This window comes from Schistocerca americana, chromosome 3 (assembly GCF_021461395.2).
Source record: "Schistocerca americana isolate TAMUIC-IGC-003095 chromosome 3, iqSchAmer2.1, whole genome shotgun sequence".
NCBI lineage: Eukaryota > Metazoa > Arthropoda > Insecta > Orthoptera > Acrididae > Schistocerca > Schistocerca americana.
Genome location: NC_060121.1, coordinates 618,778,886 through 618,792,127, shown reverse-complemented (window position 1 = coordinate 618,792,127; position 13,242 = coordinate 618,778,886). Strand labels below are relative to the sequence as shown.

General features: G+C 41.7%; 1 protein-coding gene across 3 annotated transcripts in view; it reads left to right on the top strand.

Moving 5' to 3' along the window:
- Window positions 1-7,764, top strand: part of LOC124605796 (selenocysteine lyase-like) — a 165,528-nt gene extending 157,764 nt beyond the window's left edge. For all 3 annotated transcript variants that reach the window (XM_047137691.1, XM_047137690.1, XM_047137689.1), the window contains exon 8: window positions 7,543-7,764. In XM_047137691.1, the coding sequence (XP_046993647.1) occupies window positions 7,543-7,694 (152 nt within the window). In that variant the 3' untranslated portion in view covers window positions 7,695-7,764. The remainder of the gene's footprint in view (window positions 1-7,542) is intronic.
- The last annotated feature ends 5,478 nt before the right edge of the window (window positions 7,765-13,242 follow it).

Genomic DNA, 13,242 nt, shown 5'->3' with positions numbered 1-13,242 from the left:
GGTGTGGAAGGGATGGGAGCTGTGAGAATGCAGGTACTGTTAGTGGGGAGTGGGTTTAATTTGGACCAAGTTGTGGATGGAGCCACCAATGTGGTGGCTGCCAATGTCAAGGGAGGTGAAGCACTGAGTAAAGGAGGACCAACTGAAGCAGAGGGGAGGAAGGGTGTTGAGGTTTTGAGGGAATGTGAATAGGGTGTCTTGGCCTTGAGTCCAAACCATGAAGATATCACAGCCAAACTGTTGTCAAGATCAAACGATCATATGGCAGAGATGGCCAAGAATCACCACTTGGGGAAGTTCGGCCACTGAGTTGCAAGTATTTCCAGGTGACGCCACATTGGGTGACATGCATGTTCACTGATGATGAGGACAACTCAACACCCAGTCCCCAAGCAGAGAAAATTTTCGACCTGGCCAGGAATTGAAACAGGGCCTGCTGTATGACAGTCAGGTGCGCTGACCATTTAGCAATGATGGATGTTAAGAACAAAGTGTACCACCTGGTGGCACAACATACTGAATTATAATGGCTGCTTCACAACCCTGGCCATCTGGTTCCTGCCCTCCACCACCAGTTTCTCTGAACAAGGCAAATTGGAGTTTCCCTTACAAAACATCCTCTGCTCCTGTAACCATCCTGGCCCAAAATAGACAAGTGAGAAAATGAAAGAGGTAAAAAACTCAGAGTGAAGAAAAGAACAGTTACTGTGAATAAATGCCGAGACTGAAGAAATTAACATAAATAAAGGACAGGTGGGTGGCAAGAACCAAGGACATCTTGTAGAGCCAGTTCCCACCTGTGGAGTTCTGAGAAACTAGTGTCTGGAGGAAGAATCCAGATGGCATGTGGTGTCTTGCCCACTCGTCGCTAATAGGGTGCCTAGGGGACATTGTGTTCTTGGAATGCTGTACAATAATTCAAACAAATAAAATTAGTAGTTTTATTTCTATAAAGCAACTGACAATACTTAACTTTGGGGATTTGCAAATAGCAGTTGCAAATGAGGGGCACTTCCAATATAATTCAGTGTCCTTGATATGTGAACTGTTCAGGCAAATTGACACATATCACTGATAACTAATGTCCGTGATCTGAGTGGCCGAGGCTAGCAGGAGTGTTGCTTATATTCCCTTCTTCCAGGTGTCGCTCTTGGCGTGGCGTGGTCCAGTTCCGCGCACCATTGGCCACCGTTTCCTCACTGCCTTCTCTGCTCCTGTGTTCCGCATCTTTGTACTGGCACTTCGTGTTATGCCAGAACATGGCAAGTGTGGTGAAACAGGCACCAAGGTCATGACTGTGATGAAGTGCATGCTCTGGAACAGGCTATTGTGTGTTTCCAGTATACATCCTCTGCCTATACCCATTCATCCTAACTGATAACTTGCTGTAGTAAGGCTGATCTAAAAGACCAAAAAGTGTTTACGTAACAGCTGACACATGACTTGTCATTTCAAAGGTGGCTCTCCCTTTGATAGTATATGTTTTGCCAGGTACAGGGCTGGTATAAGGGGTGGTAGGAGGGTGCATAGGGCAAGGCTTGCAGTGGGGCCGGTCACAGGATAGGACCCATAGGATAGGGAGCATAACATCTGACAAGGATACTACGGAGGTTGGGAGGGAATCAAAAGCCTATTGCAGGTGTGCTGTGCAAAAACCTCAGACAGAATGTATCTCATTTCAGGGCCTGATTTTAGGACGTCATGGCCTGTCAAAGTAGCTGATTAATACATTCAAGACAAGGATAATACTGAGTGACAAGTGGTGTATGGCTAAGTTGTTTTTTGGAGGGATCATTAATACCAGGATTGGATGTGATGACCCAGGAAATGTGCTTTTGAGCTAGGTTGTTAGGGTAATTACATATAGTGGAGGCATCCGAACGAAAATGTTTACCTTGAATGCCAAGGGCTGTATGGGAGGGAACGTTTGACGTGGAAAGGATGGCAACTTTCAATATGTAAGTACTGTTGTTTGTTAGTAGGTTTAATGTAAACAGAAGTGTGTAGCTGCCCTTCAGTGAAGCTGAGATCAACTTCAAGGAGAGTTGCATGGGATTCAGAATAGAACCAAATGAAATGTATTTGGTAGATTGTATTTAGAGATCACAAGAATTTTAACAGGTAAGCCTCCCTGTGAATCCATATGGCAAAGATGTCATCAGTGTACACTACTGGCCATTAAAATTGCTACACCAAGAAGAAATGCAGATGATAAATGGGTATTCATTGGACAAATATACACTCCTGGAAATTGAAATAAGAACACCGTGAATTCATTGTCCCAGGAAGGGGAAACTTTATTGACACATTCCTGGGGTCAGATACATCACATGATCACACTGACAGAACCACAGGCACATAGACACAGGCACAGAGCATGCACAATGTCGGCACTAGTACAGTGTATATCCACCTTTCGCAGCAATGCAGGCTGCTATTCTCCCATGGAGACGATCGTAGAGATGCTGGATGTAGTCCTGTGGAACGGCTTGCCATGCCATTTCCACCTGGCGCCTCAGTTGGACCAGCGTTCGTGCTGGATGTGCAGACCACGTGAGACGACGCTTCATCCAGTCCCAAACATGCTCAATGGGGGACAGATCCGGAGATCTTGCTGGCCAGGGTAGTTGACTTACACCTTCTAGAGCACGTTGGGTGGCACGGGATACATGCGGACGTGCATTGTCCTGTTGGAACAGCAAGTTCCCTTGCCGGTCTAGGAATGGTAGAACGATGGGTTCGATGACGGTTTGGATGTACCGTGCACTATTCAGTGTCCCCTCGACGATCATCAGTGGTGTAGGGCCAGTGTAGGAGATCGCCCCCCACACCATGATGCCGGGTGTTGGCCCTGTGTGCCTCGGTCGTATGCAGTCCTGATTGTGGCGCTCACCTGCACGGCGCCAAACACGCATACGACCATCATTGGCACCAAGGCAGAAGCGACTCTCATCGCTGAAGACGACACGTCTCCATTCGTCCCTCCATTCACGCCTGTCGCGACACCACTGGAGGCGGGCTGCACGATGTTGGGCCGTGAGCGGAAGACGGCCTAACGGTGTGCGGGACCGTAGCCCAGCTTCATGGAGACGGTTGCGAATGGTCCTCGCTGATACCCCAGGAGCAACAGTGTCCCTAATTTGCTGGGAAGTGGCGGTGCGGTCCCCTACGGCACTGCGTAGGATCCTACGGTCTTGGCGTGCATCCGTGTGTCGCTGTGGTCCGGTCCCAGGTCGACGGGCACGTGCACCTTCCGCCGACCACTGGCGACAACATCGATGTACTGTGGAGACCTCACGCCCCACGTGTTGAGCAATTCGGCGGTACGTCCACCCGGCCTCCCGCATGCCCACTATACGCCCTCGCTCAAAGTCCGTCAACTGCACATACGGTTCACGTCCACGCTGTCGCGGCATGCTACCAGTGTTAAAGACTGCGATGGAGCTCCGTATGCCACGGCAAACTGGCCTACACTGACGGCGGCGGTGCACAAATGCTGCGCAGCTAGCGCCATTCGACGGCCAACACCGCGGTTCCTGGTGTGTCCGCTGTGCCGTGCGTGTGATCATTGCTTGTACAGCCCTCTCGCAGTGTCCAGAGCAAGTATGATGGGTCTGACACACCGGTGTCAATGTGTTCTTTTTTCCATTTCCAGGAGTGTATTATACTAGAACTGACATGTGATTACATTTTTACGCAATTTGGGTGCATAGATCCTGAGAAATCAGTACCCAGAACAACTACCTGTGGTCGTAATAATGGCTTTGATATGATACGCCTGGGCATTGAATCAAACAGAGCTTGGATGGCGTGTACAGGTACAGCTGCCCATGCAGCTTCAACACGATACTACAGTTCATCAAGAATAGTGACTTGCGTATTGTGACAAGCCAGTTGTTCGGCCACCATTGACCAGACGCTTTCAATTGGTGAGAGATCTGAAAAAAGTGCTGGCCAGGGCAGCAGTCGAACATTTTCTGTATCCAGAACGGCCCGTACACGACCTGCAACATGCGGTTGTGCATTATCCTGCTGAAATGTAGGGTTTCGCAGGGATCAAATGAAGGGTAGAGCCATGGGTCATAACACATCTGAAATGTAACTTCCACTGTTCAAAGTGCCGTCAATGCGAAAAAGAGGTGACCGAGATGTGTAACCAATGGCACCCCATACCATCACGCCTGTTGATACGCCAGTATGGTGATGACGAATACACGCTTCCAATGTGTGTTCATTGCAATGTCACCAGACATGGATGCGACCATCATGAAGTTGTAAACAGAACCTGGATTCATCCAAAAAAATGACGTGTTGCCATTTGTGCACCCAGGTTTGTCGTTGAGTATACCATCGCAGGCGCTCCTGTCTGTGATACAGCGTCAAGGGTAACCGCAGCCATGCTCTCCGAGCTGATAGTCCATGCTGCTGCAGATGTCATCAAACTGTTCGTGCAGATGGTTGTTGTCTTGGAAACAACCCCATCTGTTGACTCAGGGATTGAGACGTGGCTGCAAGATCCGTTACAGCCATGCGGATGAGATGCCTGTCATCTCAACTGCTAGTGATACTAGGCTGTTGGGATCCAGCACGGCATTCCGTATTACCGTCCGGAACCCACTGATTCCATATTCTGCTAACAGAATTGGATCTCGACCAACGCGAGCAGCAATGTCATGATATGATAAACCGCAATCACGATAGGCTGCAATAGGCTTTATCAAAGTCGGAAATGTGATGTTACACATTTCTCCTCCTTACACGAGGCGTCACAACAATGTTTCACCGGTCAATTGCTGTTTGTCTATGAGAAATCGGTTGGAATCTTTCCTCATGTCAGCACGTTGTACGTGTCGCCACCGGTGCCAGCCTTGTGTGAATGCTCTGAAAAGCTAATCATTTGCATATCACAGCATCTTCTTCCTGTCGGTTAAATTTCGTGTCTGTAGCCTGTCATCTTTGTGGTGTAGCAGTTTTAATGGCCAGTAGTGTATTTAAACCAGACCAGGGGCTGAAGGCTTATGGGTCCAAGGAAAGCTCCCTCCAAGTGACCCATGTAAAGGTGGGCATAGGAAGGGACAATCCTGGTTCCCATGGGTGTACCCCTGATCTGTTTGTATGTCTGCCCCTCAAAGGTGAATTAGTTTTTGGTATGTATAAAGTTGATTTAGATGATAATGGAGGATGTCATAGGTTTGGAATTAGGTGGGTGTTGACTGAAGAAATGTGCACCAGCAGACAGGCCATGTACACGTGGTATGTTGGTACAGACGGAGGTGGTATCAGTGGTGATAAGAAAGGTGTGTGGTATGAGTGGAACGGGCTCAGATTTCAGATGATCTAGTAAATGGTTGGTGTCTTTAATATAGGCAGGAAGTCTTTGTGCTATGCATTGCAGGTGTTGATCAGCTAAGACAGTTACACATTCAGTGGGTGCTTTGAAGCCAGCAAGTATGGGATGACCAGGATTGCTGAATTTGTGGATCTAAGGAAGAAGGTAAACTGACCTGCAGTCCCTCCTTAAAACCTCAGGCCCCTCGAACTGTACAGCAACAGTTATATATAAAATTCAGTATATGTATCTTTGTGCTTACAAATCTCAAGTAGTAGTTGGATGATTAACTTGAAATTTTGACTTAATGTTACATGAGAATATGTGTGCATTTTTTATATATATATATATATATATATATATATATATATAATATATATATATATATATATATATATATATATATATATATATATATATATATATATATACATGTTTTCAAAAGTATATATAATATGTAAATATAAATGTTATGTATAAAGGGGAAATCAAACAATCAAAAATCTAGGATAGAATAATGACAATATTATGAAAAGTATAGATTGCTGCTCACCGTATAGTGGAGTTGTAGAGTTGCAGACACCACACACAATAAAAAGACAGCTAAAAGTAACCTTTTGGCTGAAGGTAGAAAACACACACACACTCATTCATGCAAATACAACTCTCACATGACCATTGTCTCTCTCTGCCAAGGCCAGACTGGATCCAGAAACACACAAAATGGGTATAATCACCTTTTATGATTCAAGCAAAGGTGGTGTAGACACAGCTGACCAGTTAGCCACCAATTATTCCGTCTCCATAAGAACCAGAAAATTTTCTTACCTATTGAATGTAGCAGGAATAAATGCTGAGATCATATACAATTTTTCACATCCAGGTTTCACTAAGAGAGAGTTCTTGAAAACTCTTGAGTTTATGGTTAATGATGGCCCATCTAACCTCAACAGCCAAAATCATGCTTTTATCTGGGAACTTAAAGAAATAGCTAAACAGTTTTGGATGCAAAGGAAGCAAAATGCCCATTGAAGAAACACCATAAAAAGTTGAGTGGGTGATGCTACCTTTTTGGAAGGGTGAACCACAGTGTAACAACTAGTACATGTATTTCGTGTAATAAACTGACTTGCAAAGAGTACAGCACAGTTGAATGCAGCACCTGTTTTGAAGCCCAAATAGACATTAATTAACACTCATATGCTCTTCAAATATGCTTTTCAAATTAAACTAAACTCACTGTATGTCTACAATAACCGTAAATAGCTGCAACCACATAATTGTAGATCCTAAACTACAGATCGAGAGGATGGTATACAAAGTATACTATGCGAGCAATAAAGAAATAAAAAGAGGCACAACTATGTAAGGTTTAATTATTGTTCTCTCAAGATTGAACAAGACATTGCTCCATGAAAGACTGGATGAAAAAATTCGTATCCATTAATTGGCTTTAAACTCAACTAGAGCTTTCTAGGATTTTTTGAAAGTGCTTTCACAAATATCTGAGTGTGGAGATCATTGTAGGCTTTACACACAGCTCTCCTGATAGATGCACTAGTTGCCATTGAGGTTTCTTTGTCACTTTCATCACAGACTTTCCTGCATCAAAGTATAACAGTGTTTTTGCAACACTCCACAAAGAAAATATTTGAAGCAATTTGGTTCTGTCATCTTTGATTATCTTACTTGCTACGTACTGTTTTTACCTAGAGCACAATTTATAATGGGTTTGACCATTGATCAACACACTTCAGTATTTGACAGATATTAATGAAATGTTCTTGATTTATCTTGCTGGACTATTGCTAGTATAAATTTTCAACAATAAATTGTCATTGGATTTTAATAGTATTTACAAATGAAACTTGTATGTGCAAACATACACTGTTTCCCAGGCCATCAGAAAATGTTTGTGAGAGGCCAAACACATTCTATTGTTGGAGGTCAATTTATTATTACTGACAAAATTTTGTTTGATGTTCCAGAATGGCCATGTCCCAAAATCATATTTTCATTTTAACTTAAAGTTTGCTTACTCAGATGACTAGTAAGTTGGTCTACTGAGTGTATCCCGTTTTCAAGCCGGCATTAAAATGTAAAGTGATATATAGATACTGATAGTCTGGTGCAAAATTATCAAGTTGATGTAATGTACTCTTGTAACTGTTGTTCTTTCTCAGTAGAAATAGTTCTTCCATTCTTGTTGGCAGGTGTCCTTATTGCTTCCGGTGTTCCAAGGCTGAAGGCTTGTTGCACTCTCCGGCTCAGTATTGGAAGAGAGACAACTCAACATGATGTTGAAACTGTTGTAGAGCAGCTGAGGCAAGCAGTTAAAAGACTGGAGACTAATGTTTTTAAATAGCTTATTTTTAATTGATTTTAGTTCCTGTTACATTTGCAGTTTTGTGATACTAAAAGCTCTCTAAAGGTTACTGCATATTTTTGTAATTAATTTCACTATAAACTCTGTATTTTGAGGCAGCCTGAATGTTCATGTTGGGCTATATTATGCCTGCTTCTAACTGTCACAGTTGCAGCTTTGGCTTCATTTATAGAACGAGAATGCTAAAAATCTTGAGACAGAATGTATTTGTCGTTCCTGTTTTCTGTAAACCAGAAGTTGTTCCATACATCTTGCCTCAAAAGCTTAAATTTCAAAGTAGTTGTAAAGCTGAGCTTACAAAAACTTAATTGAAAATATGGATAGAAGATACTGTACAGGTGCGTCCACACTATGCCTTTCTTGTGTTCAACTTTGCACTTGCACATTAATTTCCAGCAGCACAACTACGCATCCACATATGAGCATTCGAATTTCTTGAAAATGGAGACCATGTGTAAAACACATTGTTACTTGCCTAGCAAATGACAGGCAGCTGGGGCCCATATGTGTCTGTTTGTGTAGTGTGTTGAGGTTATGTTGTAAAGTGATTTATGTGCAGTAGTGTCTGTTGACTCCCTTACATGAATAAAATTTCGAGATGTGTTGCCCTGAATGTCACTTATTAGATAAAAAGTCTCCAGTCATATTTCTGTAAAGACTAGTATCTTAATTTTTGAAGAAGGAAAACTGAGAAGCAAAAACAAACAAATTATGTAAAGTATACATATACAAAAACTGTGGATGAATATTCGTGCTATGGCAACTTAGAAGTACAGCATCTGTGGAGCCTGAATCTGAACAAAGGAAGTGATGGGGTGTATGTAGCTCCTCAACAAACTACTGAAAATAGAAATGAAGCACACTAATCATGCAAAAAATATGAAACTAAAAAACACAGCCTCCATTCTAGTAGATTCTTGTGTCTATGAAATTCCCAAATTTGTCGAGTCCGAGAGTGTTAGTCTACATATCGTATTTCACTATTAAATACATGTGATGCATTGAAAGTATATTAACCTTCATATAAAGACTAAGAACTTCCCTTAATTATTTCTCAGTTTCAGGAATAATCACTTTCATTTTTATTTATTTATTCTTGTTCTGTTGATACAGTACGCAAAATAATTGTGTGGATATGGAATACATTAGAACAGTACTTATAGATGCTAATAGATACAAATTGTAGTATCATATAGGGACAAAATACGCTAATAGTAAGAAGCTTAGGGATTTCCTACATTGAAAAGAGGTGTAAAACAATCAAATAATAAATTACAGTTATTCCACATTACAAGCTACAAATTTTATAGATTTGAAATACTTTATTTTGAAATGAAGAATAAATAATTCAAACAAGTGTATAGTTACTACCGAACACAATTGTATTGCCAACCCTATTGCTGCAGTTTCCCAAGCAGAAAATCTAAAATCTGTTGTGACCTCCTGAAATTTGCAGACAAAATGTTGTCATTGCTTTGTATTTCTTTTACCTCTGTTGTTTATATACTTCTTTACTTGCAGTCACTGTTGCATTTTCTTTTCTGTTGCCTTTTTGTCACAATAAAATGTAACACAGGCTCCCAAGTAAAGAAGGGGATTCATAGCAGACTGCTGCTTGCACAATGAGGCAACATGTGGACATGAGGCGCCTATGCATACATGCATTCTTTGCACAAATTTTTGTGCACACCCCTTTTTCCTGTGCATCTGTGATTGCACATGACGAAAGAGGCATCATGTGGACATACCTTAACAGTATGCATTATCTGTCAACTCTTCTTTCAGCATGTCTTGAATACTGATAGCAGGTTTTGTCACATCTGGCACTTCTGTATTGTTTAAAATGCATAGTAAATTCTTTGCACTATGCATTTGAGACTAATTACTACTGCAATGCGAAAGGCAAAGGTCCCGAGTTCGAGTCTCGGTCAGGCACACACTTTTAATCTGCCAGGAAGTTTCATATCAGCGCACACTCCGCTGCAGAGTGAAAATCTCATTCTGGAAACATCCCCCAGGCTGTGGCTAAGCCATGTCTCCGCAATATCCTTTCTTTCAGGAGTGCTAGTTCTGCAAGGTTCGCAGGAGAGCTTCTGTAAAGTTTGGAAGGTAGGAGACGAGGTACTGGCAGAAGTAAAGCTGTGAGTACCGGGCGTGAGTCGTGCTTCGGTAGCTCAGATGGTAGAGCACTTGCCCGCGAAAGGCAAAGGTCCCGAGTTCGAGTCTTGGTCGGGCACACAGTTTTAATCTGCCAGGAAGTTAAATATCTTTTTATTTTATCCCACCAACTTTACAATTTTCACTTCTGTCACTCCACAAATAACATTATTAGTGACAAAATCAAATACACGTCTGATTCTAGCAGAGGCATGACCACTACTACTTACATTTTGCCGAACTCACAACATTGCAAAGAGTTTACAAACTTTCTTGACACAAAGAATCTTTACCAATTTATATCATTATTTTATAATGAGTCCAGAATTAAATTTGTAATTAGGATTAGATTGTGCAATTAATAATACAAATTTTAAGTATGCCAGAAATTTTGTGATTTCAATTATTTCTAAAAGGACAGTAATTTTAACTGTACGTACAGAGTACTAACAAATTAATTTCTTGTTACATATTTTAGCCTGAAACATAACAACGTATACAAAATCATATGCAGTTCATTGAGTTAGACAGCAGATGTAATGATCACAATGTTCACCTATATAAGAATCGATAGTACACATTGTATCGGGTATTTCTACTATAAAAAAAAAAGAAGAAGAAGAAGAAGAAGAAGAAGAAGAAGAAGGAGGAGGTAATGTTACAGGTGGGTGACCCGTTGTATCATCCCCCTCACAAAATTTGGAAACAGGGTGCTTACATCATTTTGTGACAAGACTATAAGATTTGCCAAACAGTGAACAAAATGATCCCCACGATAGCAGATAGATGTATAGAACTATCTGATACATATAACAGTACAGAGAACATAAGAAAAAATCTACTATACAAATAATAATCTATACATATCTCAGGATATGGCATTCAGATTTTCAGATCTGTGGAACATACTGTCACAAGACAAATAATAAAAGGTCAAAACTACAACATTACACCACTAAACTATAGAAATAATTACAAAGACAATGTAAATTACTAGAATTTATAAATTTTAAGTTAAGATCTATACAAATAAATCTTCAAAAAGAGAAGAGAGAAAATTTCAGAGCCTAAGTGTACGACGAGTGAGCTAACTCGAAAAACTCACGACAACGGGTAACTACCAGCAAAAATGTGGAATCAGTCAGCCCCGTAAACCAGAGTATTCAAAGATATGTTGACTCATGAGAGAATAAAATAATGAAAAAATTTAGGGCCTAAGTTTGTGATTTGGGGACCGACCCGTGAATCGAAACCACACCGGGTACAAACCAGCAAAAAAGTTGTGACACAACAAAGTGAATATAGTTCATAATCATATCAGTAAGTTCAATCATATGGTATGCAAAGAGTAACTGTGAGAAGCATCCAGCTTCAATCAGTGGTTGTGCGTTCTCCTGTACCCAAAAATATTGCAATACTCAGGATAAATTCAGGTAAACTTAGTTATAAACAAGCTTTGAATGATGGCACAATCCAGTAGCTTGAGAACCAAACTCATAGTATGAAAGCAGACATGGATACATCTTGTTATATTGTCCATACTAGTAAATGTCTTCCACTATTTACTAACTGTCCATACAACTAACCTATGTATATGTAGACTTAGAAGATTCATTTATAGTTGATAAAAAAAATACATACTGATTTAAAGTTACATGATGATTGGAAGGTCAGTCCCCCAATTAAAAAAATAATCGTTTTTATTAGTCACAACACAGATCCAGTCGGCTGATGCTGGAGTATGCTACTCGGCACCCGTAATCTCTTTCAAGTTAATTGGTCCAGCAGGATACAGCCATACAGCTGTGTGGAGAGTGGTTCTGCTCACATCTTTCAGCTTCCTCCCTAGAATTCTCATCACATGCTCCAACGGGAAGCTAACTTCCTGTCTAGCAATCACATAAAGTCCTGAAACATTGTTTTGTGTACTAAATATGCTGTTCAATACCTACTTCACATCATACGAGATATGTTCTCCTTAGTAACTTATCAAACTCAGTTATATGGGATTTATGTCAGCTGAAATTAAAAAGTGTTCACATATGAAACATTAATAAACGGAGTTAAATGCAATTAAAAAAGTGGCCTAATAAGGTAATACAGAGAGATGCTCAGATACTATTCCTAATTTTTACAGCACAAATTATGAACATTGTTCAATTTCAAAATTGAAGAAAGATCTAATCATTTAGTGTCATGGAATATATGTATCAAATTTTAAAGCACAAATCTAATACAGAACATAATTATACATACATCAAAAAAAGTTTTGCATCACCCCAGTTCCCAGAACTCCTAAAGGTAGACATTGACTGTGGATATTGTATCACAGACGCAGTCCCTTTGAGTGTTCAGAGGTGTCACTAAACCCGCCCATAGATGTAAACAACCATGAATGAGCAGCGTGCATTAGACAGAGGGGGTGTGACAGCCGATCACTTCCAGACATTCCACCAGGAAGGAGGTACACGGCTTGTGTTGTCTGTAGTTCAACCATGCCTAGACAGTCAATACCGCAGTTCGATCAAATCCGCATTGTTACTTCGTGCCAGGAAGGACTCTCAACAAGGGAAGTGTCTGGGCATCTTGGAGTGAACCAAAGCGATGTTGTTTGGACTTGGAGGACATACAGAGAGAGTCAGGAACTGTCAATGACATACCTCGCTCAGGCCACCCAAGGGCTACTACTGCAGTGGATGACTGCTACCTACAGATTATGGCTCAGAGGAACCCTGACAGCAACGCCACCATGTTAAATAGTCCATGGTGAGATCCATCTTTGCAATCATGACACCATGCAGCACAGTACAGATGGTAGCCCAACAACATGCTGAATGGACTGCTCAGCTGGCCGGAGTGGCCGTGCGGTTCTGGGCGCTGCAGTCTGGAACCGAGCGACCGCTACGGTCGCAGGTTCGTATCCTGCCTCGGGCATGGATGTGTGTGATGTCCTTTGTTTAGTTAGGTTTAATAAGTTCTAAGTTCTAGGCGACTGATGACCTCAGAAGTTAAGTCGCATAGTGCTCAGAGCCATTTGGACTGCTCAGGATTGGCATAATGTTCTCTTCACCAGTGAGTGTCACATATGCCTTCAACCAGACAATCATTGGAAACATATTTGAAGGCAACCCAGTAAGGATGAGTGCCTTAAACACACTGTCCAGCGAGTGCAGCAATGTGGAGGTTCCCTGCTGTTTTGGGGTGGCATTATGTGGGGCCGATGTATGCTGCTGGTGGTCGTGGAAGGCGCTGTAACAGCTGTACGATACGTGAATGCCATCCTCCGACCAATAGTGCAACCATAGCAGCAGCATATTGGTGAGGCATTCATCTTCATGGACGAGCATTCACAGCTCCATCATGCACATCT